This window comes from Haliaeetus leucocephalus, unplaced genomic scaffold (assembly GCF_000737465.1).
Source record: "Haliaeetus leucocephalus isolate CR32 unplaced genomic scaffold, Haliaeetus_leucocephalus-4.0 Scaffold295, whole genome shotgun sequence".
In the NCBI taxonomy this organism is placed as follows: domain Eukaryota; kingdom Metazoa; phylum Chordata; class Aves; order Accipitriformes; family Accipitridae; genus Haliaeetus; species Haliaeetus leucocephalus.
The window spans coordinates 903361-924818 of record NW_010972731.1 but is presented as its reverse complement, the minus strand read 5'-3'; the positions used below and the strand labels follow the sequence as shown (position 1 = coordinate 924818).

General features: G+C 53.0%; 2 protein-coding genes across 2 annotated transcripts in view; both read left to right on the top strand.

Annotated features, from left to right (window-relative positions):
- Positions 1–6884, top strand: part of SYT17 (synaptotagmin XVII) — a 36717-nt gene extending 29833 nt beyond the window's left edge. The window contains exon 7 of the mRNA XM_010570155.1: positions 6688–6884. Coding sequence (XP_010568457.1) covers positions 6688–6884 — 197 coding nt within the window. The remainder of the gene's footprint in view (positions 1–6687) is intronic.
- Positions 6885–12112: 5228 nt separating this feature from the next.
- CLEC19A (C-type lectin domain family 19, member A) lies at positions 12113–20341 on the top strand. Its single transcript, XM_010570562.1, has 5 exons — positions 12113–12203; positions 17864–18029; positions 18502–18595; positions 19362–19494; positions 20262–20341. The coding sequence occupies exons 1-5, from the start codon at positions 12113–12115 to the stop codon at positions 20339–20341; spliced, it is 564 nt and encodes a 187-aa protein (XP_010568864.1).
- Positions 20342–21458: the final 1117 nt, after the last annotated feature.

Here is a 21458-nt window from a genome sequence, read left to right as displayed (position 1 = left end):
AGATTGAACAGCTTTATCCTGTAGTGGAAAGGAAAAAGGCAGGGCCCTCTAATTCCTCTGGGGTTTCTCCCACTGGGGAGCTGGTTCCTGTGGCTGTGTCTGCTGGGAAAGGCGCCCCGCAGCAGCAGGCTGGCTCTGGAATCGTGCCGGCTGGCATGCTGTGCTGCAGCGTCCTGTGTCAGAGTGGTGCACCTGAGCCGCACCGAGGGGTCTCCATGATTTAAGGCGTTTTAAAATATGCAGGATGCAATCAAATTGCATTCATTAAAAAAAAAAAGAAAAAAGAAAAAACTTTGGGGGCAGTTAGCAAGTGGGTGGTGGTGTGCTGTAAATAAGCTAATGGCAGACTAGTGGAAACTCGGTGAGGATGTTCTGCTTGATGTTTAGCCTGAGTAAGAAGGCAGATGAAAAACAGAGGCACGTTCCTGCTTGTTGTTTTTCTTCTCTCCGAGTTAAATGGTTTTGATTGCGTTGCCGGTAACTGATGTAGGTGACTGAAGAAGAGTTACGTTATTTGTGCCGGAGCTCCCACCCTCTCCAGTGTGCTGAGATTTCTCTGCCCGTTACTCCCGGCGAGGCAGTGGTAGAGGCGAGGCTGCAGCAGGTGCTCCGGCAGCTGCAGGCGGCAGCAGAGGTGCTGTGCGGCCGTACTCGGCGGTGCAGCGTGGCCGTAACTGCTGAGTAACTGCTGGGCACATCTGGCAGAGGGTTTTCAGGAGATGCAGGTGCTTTTTGGCCCCAGCTGAGCAAGGTGCTTCTGCACAAAGCTTGTCCCCCATCACATAAATGGTGCTGATAGCCTTGAAGTTAGCTTAAGGAAATTTTCTGAATTAGTGCTCCTTCCTGGTCATTTCAAGGCTGCCAGTATGTTCAATCAAAGGATGAATTATTATCTGAAATGCCAGCTTAAATTTTACTATTGCACATAACTCATAAATCACAAATACTTTGCAGTCATGCCCTTCACAGGTACTCGGTTTGCAAGTCTCAGTGTAGAGGCAAAGGGGAAGATAAAGAGCATTTTAGCTGGATCTAGTGCTGGGGCTGATGCCACCCAGGCAAGCTCATGGGTCAGAGGCAAGTGCCACGTTACATAGCGACATGCAAAACTGTTGACCACTGAAAAGCAATTCCACGTGACCGCCGTTGGTAGGAGACAAGGGAAAGCTCAGGCTGGAGTTGTACCTGGAGCCAAATGTTGGAGCTCCAAGTCCCATCGCATCTCCTGGCAGTCCCTGCCACTGCTGGGGTGCAGCTCTGGGCTGTGCAATGCCTGGTACCCGCTGTGCCGTGCTGCTCAGCCATGCAAGGAGCGCGGCAGCCAGGCTGGGGGTGCGACCCAGCCACCCCTCCTGCGCAGGAGCCCTGCGGGGGACGTGGGCCCCTACCCCGAAGAAAAGTTTCATGTAGCACCCAGGCCCCCATCAGTTTGAAATGGATCATTTAGGATCGCTGCATCGATAAGTATATAACATGAAAATGTTTTATTTACATCACTATAATGGGTTTGTGTGGCAAGGTTTTGGTAGTGGGGGGTTGCAGGGGTGGCTTCTGTAAGAAGCTACTAGAAGCTTCCCCCATGTCTGACAGAGCCAATACCAGCCGGCTCCAAGACGGACCCGCCGCCAGCCAAGGCTGAGCCTGAGCCCATCAGTGACAGTGGTAGTGCCTCTGTGATAACAGATTTAAGAAGGCAAAAAAAGTTGGTGCAGTGCAGAAATGGCAGCCAGAGAGAGGAGTGAGAACATGTGAGAGAACCAGCCCTGCAGACCCCCAGGTCAGTGCAGAAGGAGGGGGAGGAGATGCTCCAGGCGCCGGAGCAGAGATTCCCTTGCAGCCCGTGGGGAAGACCACGGTGAGGCAGGCTGTCCCCCTGCAGTCCATGGAGGTCCATGGTGGAGCAGATCTCCACCTGCAGCCCAGGGAGGACCCCACACCAGAGCAGGTGGGTTCCCGAAGGAGGCTGTGACCCTGTGGGAAGCCCGCGCTGGAGCAGGCTCCTGGCAGGACCTGTGGCCCCATGGAGAGAGGAGCCCACGCTGGAGCAGGTTTTCTGGCAGGACTTGTGACCTCGTGGGGGACCCACACTGGAGCAGTCTGTGCCTGAAGGACTGCAGCCCGGGGAAGGGACCCACGCTGGAGCAGGGGACGAGTGAGGAGTCCTGCCCCTGAGGAGGAAGGAGCGGCAGAGACAGTGTGTGGTGAACTGACCCCAACCCCCATTCCCCATCCCCCTGTGCCACTGGAGGGGGGGGTAGACAAAATCAGGAGTAAAGTTAAGCCCTGGAAGAAGGGAGGGGTGGGGGGAAGGTGTTTTTAAGAATTGGTTTTATTTCTCATTATCCTACTCTGCTTTGATTGGTAATAAATTAAACTAATTTCCCCAAGTCAAGTCTGTTTTGCCCATGACAGTAATTGCTGAGTGATGTCTCCCTGTCCTTATCTTGACCCACGAGCCTTTCATTATATTTTCTGTCCCCTGTGCAGCTGAGGGGGGAAGTGATAGAGCAGCTTTGGTGGGCACCTGATACCCAGCCAGGGTCAACCCACCACAATCGCATTACTTCAACCCTTTTAATGGACATAAGTGAACCCACTTTGCTTTTATATTTCAGCATTTCTATTATAAAGAGGATTTTTGTTTTTTGGGTTTTTTTGGTTTTGTTTTTTTTTAAAGAAGCCTTTCTGTTTCCAAAAGAATCCCTGAGTAAAGAGCAGCTGCAGAAGGAATTGGTTTGAACTCTGCTTCCTTAATTGCTTTTTGCTCTGTGTTGGCCTGGAAATGGATGTTGCTATTGTGTAAATTACTGTGATGGTGGAAAAAGAGCTCATGAGATCAGGTGTGTAGTTTCTGTCAGGAAAATAGGTTTCTTAAATGGAAAGCAGTGTCTACCTGTCTATAAGCAGAGTCTGGGTCAGTCTGAAAACGCCAAATGATGATTACCTCATTTTCTGCTTCTGGGCAGCTCCACAGAGTTACTGTTTTTTGTGGCCAAGGGCAGATTTAATCTGAAATCTACTCTGAGCTCCTTTCAGGCTCTGGAAGGGGATGCTCAGACATCAGGGAATACAGCTCGGTCCACTTGTACCGTAACCCGCGCTCAGAGCGTGGTGCAGCACCCGTCGCTGGACCACAGGGGCTTCTCCACCTCCACCTGTTGTGGAAGAAGCTGAAAGGAAAGAGCAGGAGCTTTTTTTCCTCCCGAGGCTGAAGACGTGAGCTTGCGTGGAGTTGGCTCCGCTGCAGGCGGGACTCCAGCCGTGGTACGTGGGTCGCTACACGCGTGGGTGTGCAAAAAGCCGAGGGGCTGTGGCAGAGCCTGCCCAGCCCCAGGCTGGTGGCCCCTCTGCAGCTCTGCAGGGTTTTCCTGCTCAAAGGGGCACCCAGGTCTCTCCGCAGGTCCCTGCTGCGTCAGCAGGTCCCCGTCCAGCCAGGGCAGGGCTCAGCCCCGGAATGGTGTGCGGCTCACCTTGTATCTTGAAAAGCTGTCATTTTGGGATTGTGTCTGAGCACCTGGGGGTCCTGGTCGGTACATGAGCGGTACGTATGGGGTCTGTATGGAGAGTGTGATGTTAACCCCTTCTGCTGGGCTTTGGAGTGTCAGGCATGAGTGTAAATGGTGTAGTGAGTGTAATGGCCAGTGCATGCTTGTTGGCATCCAAGGACACGGTTCCTCATCTGTTGAGAAGTGACTGCTGCAGCAGAGGAAGGAAAAGGGGAGAGCTGCTCCCCCCCGCACCAGGACGGGAGCCCGTGGTGCAGCGAGGGCCAGCGACGCAGCCAGCCTCTGCTTCCAGCTTCTCACCTGGGCTCATGGCCTCCTACAGTTTTCCTTTCCAAGCTGGTCTTGGAAGAACCGGTGGCAGCAACAGGGAAAATTGTGCTCCTGAATCCGAGCAAAGGGCTTATTTTTGCAATACCAACTTCAGCACCTTCTCCTGGGTGAGGTCCACGCAACAGCTCTGTGCAGCTCAACCATCAGCAAATTTGCTCGGCAAATACTGGCCATTTTAAGAGTGGAATAAAGCAATTAGCCTTCGAGAAAGGCATGTCCTTGAGTTTTAAAGGCTCGTGAACTGATGAGTGAAGCTGAATTTTTGGCACACAAAGATCTCATCTTTTGAGAAAGCTGCTGCAGTGAAGCTGTGAGTTTGTAAACTTGGGGTCGAATCTAGTGCCACCTCTTATGGTCTGTGCGTGAATAAGCATTTGGCCTTGGAAAATGTCTTCCCTGTTCTTCAGCAAGGGAAGAGAATTCTCTCGGTGCTATCTAAACTAGTTAACAATAGAAGCAACAATGCTTGTATAATTAGCCCATTAATACCCTAAAGGAATCAACATGCTAATTACCTGACGCGATGAGATTAGCAAGGTGCTTTACAAGAATTCAGAATACTTGGATCAACAGTAAAATAACGGTCCCTTTAGCACACCCTAAACTAAAACTACTCATTTTACACTCCTGACATGGATTATTTTTGAAGAATTGGTATGCCTGGGGTACATCCCCACTGTTAATTTATCATGTGATTAATTGATGGCCTTTAAGACTTCTTGGTTTAAATTATTTGGTATTGTCTCCCAGGATTAGGCTTCATCTTCTTTCATTCTGGAGTAAAAGAATGGACAAAAAGGAAGAAAAAAATCCTATATAAAAAATAAGGGAGGCATTTGGTTTGGGCGTACTTTTATCTAGTTTTATCACAATATTTGATTTCTCTAGGTTAATAAATCATAGCAGGACATTTAGCATAGTCATACTAGCTACAATTATGATCCATTGCCTTGTAGGAGAACTCGTTAATAACTCTGACAAGGTGTCTACTAGTTGGAGATAGATGGCTTAAAATTCTTCACCACGTTCTCAGAAGGTGGCCTTTCCAGACAACATCAGCCTGGGCTCTTGACAGGGGCACTTCATTGGCGGCACGTCGCAGAGAGCTGATGGCATCACCCCTAGATAACTGATGGCGACAAACAGAAGAGATGCAGTCTTCCTCACGGAGGAGGGGGCCGTACCCCCCGATTCATTCTTAACTGTAGTTTGAAGATAGACTTACAATGCTCTGAGTTTCAGGGTAATTTCTTTGTAAAGCAATTATTTGGAGAAATGATTTGGACATTTGAAGGTTCGCTGTTACCAAAAATATCCCCAGGTAATTTTATGAGCAGAAGCATCTCAGCCCATAAACTGTGTGTGTCAGAGCTGTCGGGAGGTATAAAGCAAGATGTAACCTTGCATAGCTTGATTTTGGGACTGCACTGGCAGGTGGCACCTGAGTCACCCAGAGCAAGATCCCGTTTTGGTGCAGTAGCTAGGAACCAGCCTTTGCAGAGTATGGAGATGGTAGATATACCGAGTAGCACGTTAAAATAACGCTAATTAATTGTGGGATACGTTATAATAGGAAATACACAGCCTTGACAGAGATGCGTGGCTAAAAGCGAGGTCGAGTGCTTAGTGCTCGGTGTCCTGCCTGCCTGGAAGGGTGCGCGCTGCCTCAGGGGGTGCTGCCGTGGGGGATCCCAAATGTGGCTTTGCTGCCAGCGCTGGTTTCCAGCAGCCCTGGAGAGCTGGCGCTGCTGGCAGGGGCAGTGGTGACAGCGCTCGGCTCCGTGCCACGCTCACGGCTCCAACGCCAGGCTGTGCTCCCCCTTTGAACTTGCTCTTGCTCCACGAGCCTGGGTGGATTTGGAGCCCCTGCAGACATTTGTTCTTAAAAATCCCTCTCTTTCCTGAGGAGATTTTTTAATCCTTAATATTCCAGCCAGCGCCCGTGGATATCCTGGCTTCAGCTTGCACAGACTTTTTGTTCAACTTTCTAATGAGCTGGGGCAGGGCTTCAGTTTGCAGAACACAAAGTGCTTTTGCTCCTGTGCGGCAGGAGTGTGCAGCCTTTCCCGGGATCAGGCCCATCATTAGAGTTTGCTGCTGTCTGCGATCTTTTGTTCCAGGAGACTGGGCTAATCCAAAGGACAGGGTGTTGGGTTGATGTCTCTCCCTCAGTTGCTTTCCTGGACTTTTAACAAGTAGCTGCAGCGATAATTACAGCAAATCGTTTCTGTATAAACATCCCGCTGACAGCCTGTACATGTGTGATTCCTGTCTCTGAGTCGGGAAGGCTATCGATTAGCGCTGGAACGGTTCATGACACTTGCATTTAGAGGACAGTTTGAGATGCTGCTGCTTCATTTACCCAGGTGTGGGCTGCTTGGCTGCTTTCATCATTTCACAATGCCCAGGCAGAGCTTTTGGCATTTGTTTACATGATGTAATTCTACTTCAAGGCAAGGTTGGATGGGGCTTTGAGCAACCTGATCTAGCGGAAAGTATCCGTGCCCATGGCAGGGGGGTTGGAACTAGATGATCTTTAAGGTCCCTTCCAACCCAAACCATTCTATGATTCTGCTTCACCTCTTCATGCTAAAAACCACGATAACTGCAGATTTGCATCCTGTTTATTTGAATTGTATTTCAATCTGTAGTACAGCTTATCTTATTTCTTCCAAACTCCTGATTCGGTCCCTCTAACGTTTCTGAGGCGCTGGGTTATATACCAAAACCACTGGCGTCTGGCGTGCTGTGCAAGGGGGCAATTGCAGGACGTTTGGCTTTCTGGGGGCAGGGCTGCGGGTAGACAAGCGATGCTTTTGCCTTGACCGGTCTCCGTTTCTGCTCTCCCCAGTGTACGGGCACAACGTGAAGAGCAGCAACGACTTCATCGGGAGGATCGTGATCGGGCAGTACTCGACAGGTGCCCCCGAGTCCAACCACTGGCGCCGGATGCTCAACGCGCACCGGACGGCCGTGGAGCAGTGGCACAGCCTGCGGTCCCGCGAGGAGTGCGACCGTGTCTCTCCGGCATCCCTGGAGGTAACATGAGGTGGGGGACTAACAGCAGCCAGATCAAGCAAGCGGACGAGGAAAAAAAAAAATAAACCACTGACCGAAACACCCCACCTCACACCCTACACGCACCCCACAGCAGCTCCGTTGGATTGAAGCGGCTGCCGGCACCCAACCAGCCGCGCCGGCCTCGGCGAACCACGTCCTGCCGGGTCCTGGCCGTTCCCCTGGGGCCACCAGTGGCCCGGCTGGCCGGCCCTCTGGCTGCTCGCACCCGGCACCGCTCGGCTGTTTGCGTCCCGCGTGGTGGAGCGCGCGGCCGGGCGGCGCGTGGAGGTGCCGCGGGAAGCGCTGAGCGGGTGGAGGAGTTGGGAGTTGCCCCCGCTGTCCTTCCAGTCCAAATCCATGGCTCATCCTCTCGGAGATATAAGTACCCGTGTGCTCTCGTTGGTGAACGTGGTAATTAGGCTAGAATATTTTTTTAAACGGTAGAACCTGTGGTGAAATCGATTCTGACTCCAGTTTTGTCCTTGTACTAGTTGCAACAGAATTAAGCTCCTGTTAGTACGTACGCGTGCATTTGTGTGCTGGGGCGCGTGTGTGGCCGTGCAGCCCCGCGTCAAACGGATCCGATGTCACGTCAGCGGTGAGACCTGCCACTCTCGATAGCAGTCTGTGTGCGTCAAGTAGATACAGTAATGATATAGCAAAGTAAACATTTCCAATAGCATTTGTACCAGGAAAGCCAGCTCATGTCTTTTCAAACCTGTGTTGTGCAAAAGAAACCTGCTGCGGGGACTTTTGCAATTAAGAAGACCCAAAATACACAATTTCAATTCTCTCACAGACTGCAGTGGCTCTTTCTGTGTTGTGTGTGTTAACCCAGGTAGTTCTCCAGGTCACCAAGTGAACTTAGCTACGGTCAAGCTGTCCTGTTGGTTGCTTCTGTACATTTTATTTTTTCACAGCATATTGTCTGGTATGATGCAGATTGTATATTTATTGAAAATAAAATTCTATTTAATTGTGCCACCTGGACTGGGGTGATACTTGTTAGCAGAATTCATCTTTGTGTTGAGCTCCTTTGGTTACGTTTATAGCACAAGAAAAGCCAAAATGTTGGCCTTTACCCCCTTGTTACTCTCTGCAGATGAACCAGGAGCAATTTGAGAGAAGCTGGGGACCTGCTGATAGAGATCGGTCGGGAGGGCAAGCCAGATGCATTGGTCTCTCCAGAGCACACCCAACGTGCTGTGGGTCGGATGTGTCAAAGTCTCTGCACTGGGCTCTGGGTCTTGGATCTTTGCAGGAGTGGGCCCCAAATTATTATTACTTTTTATTGCTGTATTTATCAACATTGAGATGGCACAAAAGTCTGTATCTCACAGCCCATTCAAGAAATCAAACAAAAGGGACAGTACCCTGAAGGACATTACCCAGGCTGAGCCTGGCCCATGACTTTATAGTCTTTCCAAGTCTTCGTTTCGGAGAAGGAAGGATCTGTTCTGCCTTCAGCAGTGTTTATCTGTGTTGGGCTGGAAAGCCTCAGGGTGTTACGGATGGGTCGGCTCTGCCGCCGCATCAGTGCCGCTGTGCTCAAACAGAGGAGGTGGGGAAGGGCCCTGGGCTCTGGTCGTATCCTGCTCCCCAGGTGACCTGTGAAATTGCTGTGTGGTAGCCCGTGGCCCCTGCAGTGGCCCAGGCCCATGGCCCGCTCCTCTTCCACGCGCCCCGTGGTGCAGAGCCTTCCCGCGGCTGTGCCGGTCCCCGTTGACTGCTTGGGAGAGGAGCAAACCCGCGCACGCTCCGGCTGCCCTGGCTCAGTCCCTTTTTGCTAGAAGCAGGAGAGTTGCCTTGAGCAAAATAAAGGTGGTATTTGGGGCAAGGACTTGGGGCTGGGTGCTGCGGAAAGCTTTGCCTTTGCTTGTGGCCCTTCAACCTTTGAAACTGGAGGTCGGAGTGATGACAGTCCAGAGCTGGCACGTGGTGGGGCAGGCGGCAGTCGTCTCCCTCCCCCCCGTTCATCAAATGCAGCCCAGAATGAAATCCCGTTACCTCCTGTGCTCTTAATATTTTGATTTTTAAGAAGAAAACAATACATATATATGCCTATTTCAGCTCTGTTTGTTGTTTGGCTGTTACGGTTAAGGACAGGTGAGTCTTACAAAGCCAAAAAAAAAAAGCTTAGTGCTTGTTTGGGCAGATGTCGGTGTGTTGGTCAATAGTCCTTGCTGCAGTCCAGGGTGTTTGTGCTCCGGTGTGAAGGTCTGTGTTGTAACTCTGATACCAGCATCCCTGCAGCACGTCTTTGGTCTGGGACCTGCTCTGGTTTACAGTGAGTCACGGGTGTTTCGTTCCCTTCTGCACTCAGAGCATCCCTGTGCACGTTCTCTGTGTGACAGCCAAGTCTGATACGGTGACCCTGCCATCGTGGAAGAGGGAATGCAATGAATACAAGGAAGCTACAAGAGATGTTGTCTCCCCTCTCCATCCAGAAGCCATCTCTCAGCAGCTAGGGGAGGGTAACAGTGCGGACACCCTGCTCCCGGGCAGAGCACAGCACGGCCTTGGATAGAGGATGGCAAAGAAGACCTTGGTCATCTCGTTGGTGAACCATCGCCCGGTGGCTGTGGCTGGGGGTGAGCACAGGTAGGAGCTTACCTTGTTGGTGTGGTCGTGCACACTGTCCCTTGGTGAACGCCTTCGCTTCTCACTGACCACTGCACGTGGCTCCCTGCTGCTCTCTAGCACAGCTGCCGTACAGCGGCAGCACAAAGCGATGGGGACGGTGGTTGCCGCAGGGCTGTCCGTGGGCATCCTCTTTCCGAGCGTGTTGTGGATGCTGGGTTTCAATTCTGTCTCTCTGCAAGGTGGAATTCCTCTTTTGTCCCGCAGCGAGGTCGATAGCAAATCTGTTCTCTGGCTTCCTCCTGGTTCGTCTCATCAATAAATCACGGTGGACAGGGAGCCCACGGGTGTCTTGGGCAAACATGTGCTGTAGGAGGCCAATCTCTTCCTGTAACTCAAAAAGGCTCAGACAAGGGGCCATGGTTTCAGCAGTCACTGCCATTGACATTAATGTTCTTCCACGCGGGGTCTGTGGGCAGCAGCACGAGCTCTGCGCGTCCACGGAAGATGACCTGAGACCTGCCACGTGCCTTGCTCAAGCACTGGGGCTGACATGTTAACAGAAGGCACTCTTGCTCATGAGGCTGTCCTTGGAGCCAGGAGGTATCTGTTTCACAGGGAGGGGGGGTGTCATGTACATATGATGCCAAAAATTGGCAAGGGAAAGGTCAATAAAAGGAGGATGGAAGCACACCGAGGAGCTCCCGACGTGGAGGGCCATCAGAAAACAGTGTGGGCAGAGAGAGGAGCAAAAAGGCTGAATAAATGAGACGTGGCTGTGCTCCTGGGGCTGCACCCAGCAGGTAAAACGCATCTCATGTTTTGTGAAATCAGAAGGTAACCCAAAGTGTAGCTCTGTGCGCGTGTGCTTTCCCAGTGCTGGGAGCAAAGCTGGTGCCCAGCTGCTGTGCTGGGCACGGAGCCGCTGGCGTGGGGGGGCAGCATGGGGGGGCTCGGCGCTGCTGCCTGCGCTGCGGGGGGATACTGCTGTGGTGGGTCTTCGTTAGAAACAGGATTAAAATTACTCCGGACCTCTGCTCCCTTTTTAAGCACAAACATTTGTGCTGTGGGAGTAGATTAATATGCTCAAAAAGTTTTGTTCCATAGCTTGCAGATAATTGTTTATCCCATCGGCTTTATCTGGGGATGGCACACAGTTAAGAAGGGAGAAGGCACGCCTTGGCTTCTAATACTCTGAATTCCTTCATTTTTAGTGGTCTGATATATCAATAGGCTTTTCTTTGAGCCGTATAGTTTCAGATCGAGGAATGGAACTGCAAATGGCAGGGGGTAGTTTTCTTAAAAGGTTTTATTTAATGCAAAGAAAATTTAATATAGGAAAGTTGATGGAATGAGTTGCTGTTTCTGGAGTAAGTCCGGGTGCTTTACTATACTGAAAGCTTTGTGTCACCCCAAATTGTTCCTGCTTGAATCTTGCCTGTAAAAACGGGTCATCTCAACTGAAAGACACAGAAAATGCTGAAAATTTTAATCTGTAGCTAAGAATAAAAAGGGGAATCAAGTGTGTTCCTAAGCAGTTCATTTAATACTGATTTAAGGCATAAATTGGACATGGAGCGGGACCACAGAATTTCACAGTACTTGCACCTGTACTGTTTCCCTTACCAGTGCAACAGCTAGAAAAGGACTTTATACCGTATTTTTAAAAATCTGAAGTTTATTTCCAAAAAAACTTTGACCACAGAAAAGAGACATGCTAGCTAATACTGACTGTTTATGATGTTGACTGCTGCCTGATGCCGAAGGTTTTCTGCTGTTACAGGACTGCATCAACCCGGCGTGGACCTCGCAGGTGGGCACAGTGTGAGTTCCTGCAACAGCCTTGGATCCCAGGGCACAGCCGGTGCTTTCCCCTTCCAGCCCGTTGTAGTGTGTCAAAGCGTTGCCTTTCCCCGGTTAAATAAAAAAAAAAAGGGCACAAAATGGGGCAGCAATGGGTAAACCCCACCACCGCATGCCGCACAAAGCCTCGCACGAGGCCGCGCTCCCCCGCAGCCCCGGGGACCCCCTCCACCCGCTCCCCCAGGTGCCCGGCTGCTGCGGCCGCAGCTTCCCCGGCCCTAACGCAGCCCTCGCCTTCCAGCGGCTAACTCTGCCCCGCGTTCGAAGGGCTGCCGGCCTTGCGCAGCAGGGAAAAGGGGCGCGTTGTTTCTTCAGGCACCCCAAGGCGAAGGTCTGCGCCCAGCTCCCCTCTGCGTGGACGGCCGCCAGCGTCCCGGCGGGGCACGCAGCGCGGTTGGGCAGCGCTAAACTGGGGACACGTTATGCCCCGGGGAGCGACCGCGGGGGGTAGGTAAGGGATTTTCTCGCTCACCTGCAGCCTGCGGCGTGTGCCAAAGGCTCTCCGGGAGGAGACGCGCGCCCCCGCACCGGGCCGCGGGTCGCTCGGGGTGGGATGCAATGAGCGCGCCAGGGCTCAGCCGGCGGCAGCGGGTGGGGAGGCGTGTGTCGCTGGGAGAGCCGCTGCTTTTGGGGGAGGGAGCAGCTCAGCGCCTATATCCACCTCCCCGCCAGCAGCCTCCTCCGGCACAGCCGGGAGGTCCCGGACCGAGCGGCGACCCCTGCAACCGGCTGCCCGCGGAGCTGGGGGAGCACCCCGTCCTCCCTCCCTGGCCATGGGCACTGGGTGGGACGTGTGCGCGCTCCTCTTCGCGGCGTTGCTCGCCGCCCAGGCTTTCCCCCAGACCAACATAAAGATCAGCCAAGGTGAGTGCAAAGCGTTGATTGCGGCTCGGGGTGAAGGTACCCTTAAACTGCGACGGCTTTAGCAGGGAGCGGAGAGCGCATACCTCCGGCAGGGCCAGCAGCTGGCTTTCCCCTTTCTCCGACTGCTCCAGAAATCTCCGACTTTCCTTGAAATCGACTTTCTTCTTCACTGGGGGGACGTGCCAAGAGCAGCCCCAGTCTCTCCCGGGATATTGAAGCTGTTTCTGGGCTGGCTTTGTTTCTGTCTGTACGAGGCTGCGCTTTCGCCTTCAGCGAGGTGTGCTCGCGTGGCACGCTGCTGTGGACCTCCGGCCGTCCCTACCGTGGGTCCGGTGTGGATGGCGGGGGCAGCGGGCAGAAATAACTGCACGGAGGCACATCTGTGAGTGGTGCAGGGCTGCAGCCACACAGCCCAGTAGGACAGGCTGGGGGACCACCGTGGCTCCCCGTTTATTTATTCCCACTTATTGCATGTGAAAAGTGGCCACAAATATGTGATTCCCCCTTATTCCCCCCTTTTTTTTTTTTCTGAGCTGTTGGTGATGGTCACTGCTATATGTCACTTCAGTTTCTTGCAAACTTTTTCACGGAGCTGGTGCAAGTGAGAGTTGCTGCTCCGAGTTTGTTCGCACCCTGTTAGATTTATGTAGGGGTGTGAGCAGAAAGGGACTCCTTAAGTGTGTTCAGTGACTTTGTGAGAAAAAGGCTCGATAGGAGCCCAGCTTTCCTGCCAGATGCCTAATCCGTGGGAGCTTCACCAAAACTAATTAAGGAGGAAAAAAACTCTGCAAGATAACTCTTATCTCTTCGGGCCGGCTGCAGGAGAGCTGCTGCTGGAGTCTGCCATAGCCTCATGACTCCAGACATACCTGGCAGAAGATTTGAAGCTGTAAAACCAGCTTGGTTTCAATATAGGATTTTAAAACCCAAAGCCTTCTGTGTTGAAAGGATGTCGCTTCCAATGTGCTTCAACTGGTGTTTAATATTTTACTAGGAAATTTGTAACATGTGCCTTAAAAAACACTTCGGAGTGTGTAAAATGTTGCCCAGTTTTTTAATGAGCTTCACATCCATCAGTGGATACCATCCCCTCCAGCTCCATGCATCCCCCAGACACATGGAGACCAAAATCCCCCCCCCGATCTGCTTGTTTTGACGGTGGACGCTGAGCCTGAGACTTTTTCATCTCTTAATGAAAGACAAATATCGCAAATAACATGAAGGTGGGATTGTTTGTCCGTAATGACTATAGTGTCAGGGCCTAAGGACGTGCTCCTAAAGCCATGGGTGACCTCAGGCACCCCAGCATCACGCAGCAGCACTGTCTTAGCTCCTGCCCACCAACCCCCCCGTTTTAATGCTTATTCTTTGGGTTTATTCAATAAAGAGGCTGTGGGCTGGTGGATGTGTTGAGGCTGTGGTGGGATGGAGCTCTGGCTCAGCTGGCACTTTGAACCGCCCAGCCTCGCCGCAGGCTGCTTCTGCCAAAGCTGTCCCAGGGGGGTCCCGGGGCTCCCCTGTCCCAGCCCTGTCGTCTCACCCATCCCCTATAACTGCCCACTGCTCCAGCAGTGCCCACACGGGGTAAAGTCACGCTGCTGGCGCTCAACTGGTAAGGGGCAACTCGGTGTTGGTGAGGACCAGGATGCTCGTCCTGAGCCCCAGCTGGGCAGCGCTCCCCATCCCTCACTCCCGGCATCACAGCCCTGGGGTACCAGCGGAGGGGCTCTGTGGGCAGCTCTGCCCTGGGAAGGACCCAGCCTTCCATCTGACAGGGATCTCCTCTGCTCTTCTCCGTTGGCATTAACTTCAGACAAGCCTCTCGGGCGGCGATGGACACCCTCCAAACGCAGCTGCTTGCCCAGAGCTGAAGAGGTTCACTTGCTTTTTCAGGTCAGACGGCAGCATTAGCTTATGGATGTGCCAAGGGGGGGTGTTTCAAGACCATGCCTTTCAGTGAGGTGTCTCCTAACGTCTCTAAGATTTTTGGTAAGTCGTCAGCTGTTGATGAAACGGAGCTCTTCAATGCTGCAGCAAGAAGAGCATCTGCTGCCAGCACTGACCTGATCCGATGTGCTGTCCAAAATACTCTGACGGAGCTGCAGTGCCCCAGGAGTCGTCTTTGCACGGGCATCTCTTGCCAACCTTGTCCTAGCCCCAAACTTCATATCTCAAATCTGCAGATCGCTGGAGGTGAGGCAGCATTGCACCTTCAGATGACGCTGTTCAGGGAAAAACCTGCTCTTTGCCAGCTGAGTCAGTGGGAGTCACGCAGTTGGTATTTTATCTTTTCCAGTAGCATCCTGGAATAAAAAAACCTCATGAAACTGGCTGGGATTTTCTCAGTTGATTACTTCTAATTGGAAAGTGGCCACTTGCGGAAGTGAAACTTTTTGGCAGAGCAGTGCCAGCTTCTGCAAGATTTTGACAAGTGATTTTCCTGGTGGTTCTGCAGTGGGTCTCAGCTAGTAAACAAAAAGGGTCCAGTTTCATTGGCACTGACACAAATCCAGAGAGCACAAAACTCTTTTTCTGACCCCAAATTCTTGTTTTCCAGCTTTGCTGAGTTAGTAACAGCTGCCTGATATGAACCTTATCCTAAACCAAGTCTGGACATCTATTTTGCTGGTGCTGCGTTAAAACATGGCCCTGGCCTTAAAACTACTGCACTGTAAATAAGCAAAGGGAGGAAGGATTCTTGCCATCATTTTTCACCAGGAATTTGGGGACAAATGGATGAACTGGCTTGGGGTTGGCAGGAGCTCCCATCCCACAGGCAGTGGCTGTGCTGCTCCTGCCCTGTGCAGAGGAGCTGATGCTGCTGGGGGTGATGTTTTGCTGGGATGCTTAAAAGCGAGGATCTGGTCTAAATAGCCCCAAAATGCTTTCCCTCTCTCATTTTAGAGCAAAATGCCATCGGCAGCTGCTGGCTTGGGTTATGAGGTTTTCCTGCAGAGCCATGAGTGGGCTCCTATACTCACAACCATACATCTGATTTCTTATGGCCTTTCTGCTAAAAATAGCCCCCAAACACTCCAGATAAAGCAGCACCCCCAATTGTTCCTGCCTGTAAAACTGGGAGCAATAGTTTTCCACCAAAGAGACAGCCAAAGCCTCTGATCCTGACCTAACAGAAAAAGATGCTAATTAAATGCTGACCTCCCATATTTTCCTTTTTGGTATATTTAACCTTAAATTCCTTCAGGCACCTCTGGTTCACTGAAGCTCGTCAAATTAATGCTACCTAATGGGAAGCAGTATGGAATAACAAAGAAGGACTGTCTCTATCTCTGACTCTGTTTCGGCCGCTCTGAACAAAACGAGGGTGATTTTCCCAGGCAATCGGGGTGCTGATGGACCTGGCTTGGAGCCAGGCCACTGGGACACCCGCTGCAATTAGCACTCGGGAGCGAAAGGCCCCGTTTGCTGGGGATGCTGCTGGGTTAAGCCCTGTGAATTTTGCCACCATGCTGCTAGAGGTGAAGAGTTTGTCGAGGCGCTTCACAGCCTCTATAATAAAATCCCAGTTGCTGGGGGAGCTGGCAGCGCCTGTCTGCCGCAAACCCCCAGGGTGCCCTCGGCAGGAGGGAGCAGCGACCTGGAGTTGCTGTGAGCCGGGACCAGATCCCAGGCCTGCCCTGAGTGGGGGGATATGCCTCATCCGTGACTCTGCAGTGAAGCTGAAGCCTTGTCCTGTGGGTTTGACCCTCTGCCCTTGCTCTGCTTCGCTTTTGGTGGGGACAGGGACCCCTGGCCAGCATCATGGTGGGAGGAGGGCTTGGCTCCTGGGAAATCGCATCGGTTCTTGGCATTCCTAGTCCTTCTGCTCTATTGCTACAATGGAATAATTTGCATTTCCCAGGGCTGTTCTGAGGTTTTTCCCAATGCAAGGATGGTCAGGTGTGCATCGGTGAGCTGAAGCCTGCATTGCCACTGAGCTGGCTGCAGCTTGGCCACCCTCCCCTAAAGCTATTCTGCTCATTTCCAGCCCTGTGTGTCTTATCTGTTTTCCTCCGCAGCCCATAACTAGTGCCGATGAGGACAGGAGAGCCCCTCAAGCCCCTCGCTGCTCTCGGCAGGTTTGTTGCTGTGGGGTGCAGAGCTGCTCCCAGGCACGGCTCCTCCAAAGGGAGTTGCTGGGGGTCCCCAGGTGGGGTGATGGGGTGACAGCCCCGTGGGGCTCGGCAGTCGGCTTGGCCTCTGCGCCTTGCTCAGGAGGAAAAAAAGGCCCTTTGTGTTAGTGGTTTGTCGCCTGGGAGGGAGGTGTGACAGGAGGGACCCAGGATCTGGCTGGTGGCTGTTTGTAAAACACTGAGAGATCCCCAGGTGGAAAGAGCTGATGAAAAATAAAATTATCGCCCGGAGCTGCCAGCACTGGCATGGGGAAGGATTCAGCTCCACGAACACAGCTGCTTTGAATTCACCTTGCCTCTCCTTTTCATCACGCCGGTGCTGCCCTCGCTGCTCCCACGTCCCATGCTGCTGCTGGCAGGGTTTTGCTCTCCCCACCCTCGGGGAAAACCATTCCCCCCTTGGCCCCTCAGTACCAGAGGGGCCCGTAGCACCATCCTGACCTTTCCGGGCTTGTGCCTGTTCCCTGCTTAGATAGTTTCATGGCACCTGATGTGTGCCATAACCCCCTGCTCCCCTCACCCTGCCCACCTCCCCGCTCGCTCCAACCATGGACCGGGACCCCATGGGGATGCGGGAACTGGCTCTGGGGGAGCCGGCAATTCCCCGAGGCTCAAAAACCAGCAGCTGAGAGAGTTGAGCCTACGTGCCACGAGATTTGGGGGTTACGCGTGCGTTAGCGTTGGGCGGCGTGTTGTGTGTGTGCTGCAGCCTCCTCGCGAGCGTCGGGGGGAGCGTGACGTGGAGGAGGTCAGAGGGACGCGTTAACGCCGCCCCAGTGTTTACACAGCGGCAACTGCAAAGGCTCCAGAAATGCGTCCTGCCCCCAGAATGGCCTCTTTTGGGGTAACTTCCCCGCTGTGCTGAAAAGCGGTGAGGGAGGAGGAGCGGCTCGGTGGGCCCCAGCTCTTATCTGGCGGTGGGAAGCAGATAGGCTGGCACCGCTCCTGGCGGCGTGCGCGCCTCGTCCGGCTATTTACGGGGCTGAAACCCAACCCCTGCGTACATGCACGCCTGCGTCCGGGGACACGGGGGACGGTGGGGGGCTTTGGTCAGCGAGGGGCTTTGGTCGGAGGGAGGAGGTGCAAGATGTCCTTGCAGGAGGGCAGAATGCAGCCCTGACCCCACAGCTCCTGGCCGTCAGCTCCCATCCCAGCACGGCAGGTCTGGTAGTGCCTGGTAGAGGCGAGAGGAGCCCTTATCACTTTTTGCCCAGTAGCGAAAGTCAGCGCCTTTATTTTAAGCACCCACCGCCTAAACCGATGTTAAACTGGCTTGAAAAGGCCCTCCTGGTTTAGGCAGATGCTAAAACCGGGAAACCCATGGCTTTTGCAAAATTTGTTTGGGCTTCTGCAAACTTTTGCACGTCTTCTGCAACAGTTGGTTTTTCCACGCGTGCGTTTGGTGGTTATTTGCCTGGGTGAAGCGGGGGGGAGCAGGGCTGGGCACTGCTGCCTCCGCTGCCTGCTCAGCTGCCCGGCCACACTGCTTCATCCTCAGCTGCTGGATGTCCTCTGCTCTGCCCCCAGCCATGCCGGAGCCCGTCCATGCCTACTCCTGCCCACTCTTCTGGACTGAGTACGAAGGCCATTGCTACCGGTACTTCCCCATCAACAAAACCTGGGCTGAAGCTGACCTCTATTGTGCCGAGTTCTCCATCGGCATCAGATCAGCCAAGCTGGCCTCCATCCACAGGTGAGGAATGCAGAATCTTGTCATCCCACCCTGGCACGGCCTGGGGAAGAAGGAAAATGGGGACAAAGTCCCATTCCCACAGCACAACCTCAGAGCCAGCTGCAGGCTCGTGTCCAAGCCTGAGCATCCCTCTGCAGCAGCAACTGGGTCACGTCTGATGCACTGGGCACACAAAGGCGATGTAAAAAATGCCTTTTCCTGGGCTGGCAGGAAAACTGCCGTAGTATGCCCTGAATTCCCCAAAACTGCTTGGAAAAAGGGTAGACATACAGCATGATTACATGGGCTTCCCCCCCACGCCCTCTGCCCCAGCTCTCGCCCACACTACACACCTCTTGCACAGACCAGTCAAAGTAATCAACAGCAATTAGAAGAAGGGAACCCATTTGGCCATGCCGTAGGGCTTAGGGGCATGCCTGACTATTTGCTTGACGTACCCCCTCAGCGGCTTCGTATTGCTCTGTTTTGCCAGCTGGGAAGAAAATGTCTTCGTGTACGACCTGGTGAACAGCCGCGTGCCGGGCATCCCCACCGACATCTGGACGGGGCTCAATGACCTGCGGCAGGTGAGAGCTCCCCGTAATCATGTGGGAAATGGCTTTGAAAAATTCACTTCCCTATGTTTTCCCTCTGGAAAGCCACTTGGTTTTCTTCTTCACTCCTGATAGCCCCATTAATTGGGTGGTGGCATAAGGTCTGTTGTGCAGTGCATGGGGGAAAGTTGTCATTTCATCCCATCCAGTCTGCAGTTAAAAGAAAGGTGTTACTAGAATTAATAGATTAACAATTACTAATTATTCACATCATATTTCATTAATGGATTAATAGAAAGAGTATTGTACTGCTGGTCCAAGAAGAGCAAATAAACTGAAAACATCTCCAACGCCAAAAATCATGAAGTTTCATTGCTTTCTTGTGAAACTCTGCAACTTGTCAAAGCTGACACGTTGGAAATATACAGTCTAACATGTAACAAAGAAAAATTGAGACCATCAGGAGAACAATCCCATGCCAGTAAATTTTTTGTAGATGTCAGGAAAGGAATGGAAAAGAAAAAGAAAAACAACACAGAATTGGGTGGGTGTGTTAAAAAATATATGGGTTTAACTTCTGGGCTTCCCCTTGTGCGAATGCTGTGAATGGTAGGGCTTTCGAAGGTAAGTTTTCAGTTGTAAAACCCAAATGTGCTTTTTGGCCTTTGCTGAGCGGTAGCAGTATCTCCCCGTGTCCCCGGGCTGTGTGGCACCAGGGATGGGGTCTGGGAATGGGACCCCCCCCACACCTCGGACATGGCTCTGCGATCACGGCCTTTCTCTGCTCACCCCACACCAGGAGGGTCACTTTGAGTGGACGGACGGCTCCTCCTACGACTACCACTACTGGGACGGCAGTCAGCCCGATGACGGGATCCACTCCATCCCGGAGGAGGAGGACTGCGTGCAGATCTGGTACAGGCACAGCAGCGGTGAGTGTCGCACCGGGCAGCGAGAGCACCTGAAGTCTGACTTGCATGTCAATAAATTCAATCCACTGTGGCTCGTGCTTTTCTGAAGAAGTTGCTGGCGGGCTGAGGATTTGCATTTTAATTTTTTGTTATTATTTTCTTTTTTCTTTGCAGAGAAGGGATGTGTTTTCTCTTTCACCACGTACATACACACACACACTCACTTTCTCTCCACGCACAGCCCATCTCCCTCTCCCATAGCAGCGGCAGGAGGGGAGCATCACTTACTTTGAAGAATTACTGAATTTAGCCAAAGTTTCCGATTTTCCCCTCCCACAAGCAGCCTGTGGAAACACCCCTCAGTTTGCCAACTTTTCCCTCCCTCCCTCAGGCCAGGGCCATCTCGCTGAAGCGGGGCAAGACCCTGCTTGTCCAAAAATCCCACTTCACACCCTCATTTCCAGTGAGACCAGTCAGGTGTATTGAGAGCTTGTGAACATACCTAAATGTCCTGTCCACTTGCGACCTGGTGATATTTTGGGCGGTATGGGACTGTGTTTGCAGCTGCCTCCCTGCTCCCCCATTTGAGCTGGGGCCAGGCGTCCCTGCCAGCATCCGCAGGATGGGGATGGGGATACTGGGAGGGGGCACAGCTGGGAGCAGCCCAGCTGGGAGGACATCCAGGGAAAGCCTCCCGCAATGGCAGGAGGTCCCAGTCCCGAGGGCGGCGCACGGTTGCCTTCTCATACCTTTTTTCAGCTAACGCCTTGGGGTTTTTTTGGGGGTAGCACTGCGCTCCTGGAACGACAACGCCTGCGGCAGAGCCTTCCCCTTCGTCTGCAAGATCCCCTCGCTGGCCCTGGACTGAGGCTGCTGGCGCTGCCTGCGCCCCCCCCTCATTTTGGGTCACCTCTCCAGCCACGCCGGGGAAGAGCGGCCAGGACATGGCACGGGTGGCGAGAGCTGCGGAGCTGCTCGACGTCCCCAGCCAGACCCCGGCTGCAAAATCCCCCCTGGGAGTGCTGGGGGGACGAACCTGGCGCTCACCCTCCCCACGGGCAAACGGCGGTGGGAGCTGTGTTAAACAGCGAAGGAGCCCCCCAAGCCTGAGCCTGGCTTTGGGTTTCAGATCAACTATCGCAGCGTATTAGAGGAAAGCCATGATTTTATCAATACACCAAACTGTTAGCACCAAAAAATAGCTGTGTGTAGGAAATGATTTTGCCCGTTGATCCATGAAGAGCGGAGGAAAAGTGTTATTTTCTGTTAAGTTATGCAAAATGCCTCTTGTGCGCGTTATTTTTCTCTCTGCTAAAATAAACTGCAAACAGCAGGTGGAGGCTCCTCCGTCTTTCTAGCGCTCAGGTAGCAGCGACTCCCCAGGGACGTGGGGTCTCATGTGAAAGGAGCTGGTTTTACCCCAATCTGCTCTGTATTAAAAAGGTGTGTTGGGGGGGAGCGGATGCCTGGGAAGGTTTATTTTATTGACCCCAACCGGGTTTTGGGGTCCCCCGGGGCAGCCCGTGTGCACACCCTGCCCTTCGCCCGGCCCCCATCAGCCACGCAGCATCGCTGCGTGGGGTGCACGGGGCCGCACAGCACCCCACACCACCCACAGTGGGTGAGCAGGGTTTGGCCCTGGCTGCTTTGGGCTGACTGAATTCCAAGGAAGGCGGGTGAAGGGTTGATGAGCAGCAGCTGAGGGTCAGCTCACCCTCACAAACCTTTCCTGGGTGGGGAGAGCTTGCGGCTTTCGGTGCAACCCTGTTTCCTAGGGAGGTGATGCTTTTTCCTGTAGTCGTTGCTGGTGTCCTCCCGTTCTGCCTTGGCACCGCAGAGGTACTTTTATCTGGCAGGTAAATCATTTTTGGGGAGGTGCGTGTGATTGTGGCAGCCTCAGAGTGCCTTGGTTGAGTTGCTCAGCAGGGAGATGGGACCCTCCTCCTTGCACGTGGGTGAATTTGCAGGGCTTGGGTGCAAGTGGG

What these genes read in the sequence shown, in the direction of transcription:
- CLEC19A (XM_010570562.1), top strand. Translation starts at nt 12,113, where the DNA reads ATGGGCACTGGGTGGGACGTGTGCGCGCTCCTCTTCGCGGCGTTGCTC. An exon ending in AAGCTGGCCTCCATCCACAG is followed by an intron (nt 18,030 to 18,501) that starts GTGAGGAATGCA and finishes CTGTTTTGCCAG; the next exon opens with CTGGGAAGAAAATGTCTTCG. An exon ending in CTGGTACAGGCACAGCAGCG is followed by an intron (nt 19,495 to 20,261) that starts GTGAGTGTCGCA and finishes TTTTGGGGGTAG; the next exon opens with CACTGCGCTCCTGGAACGAC.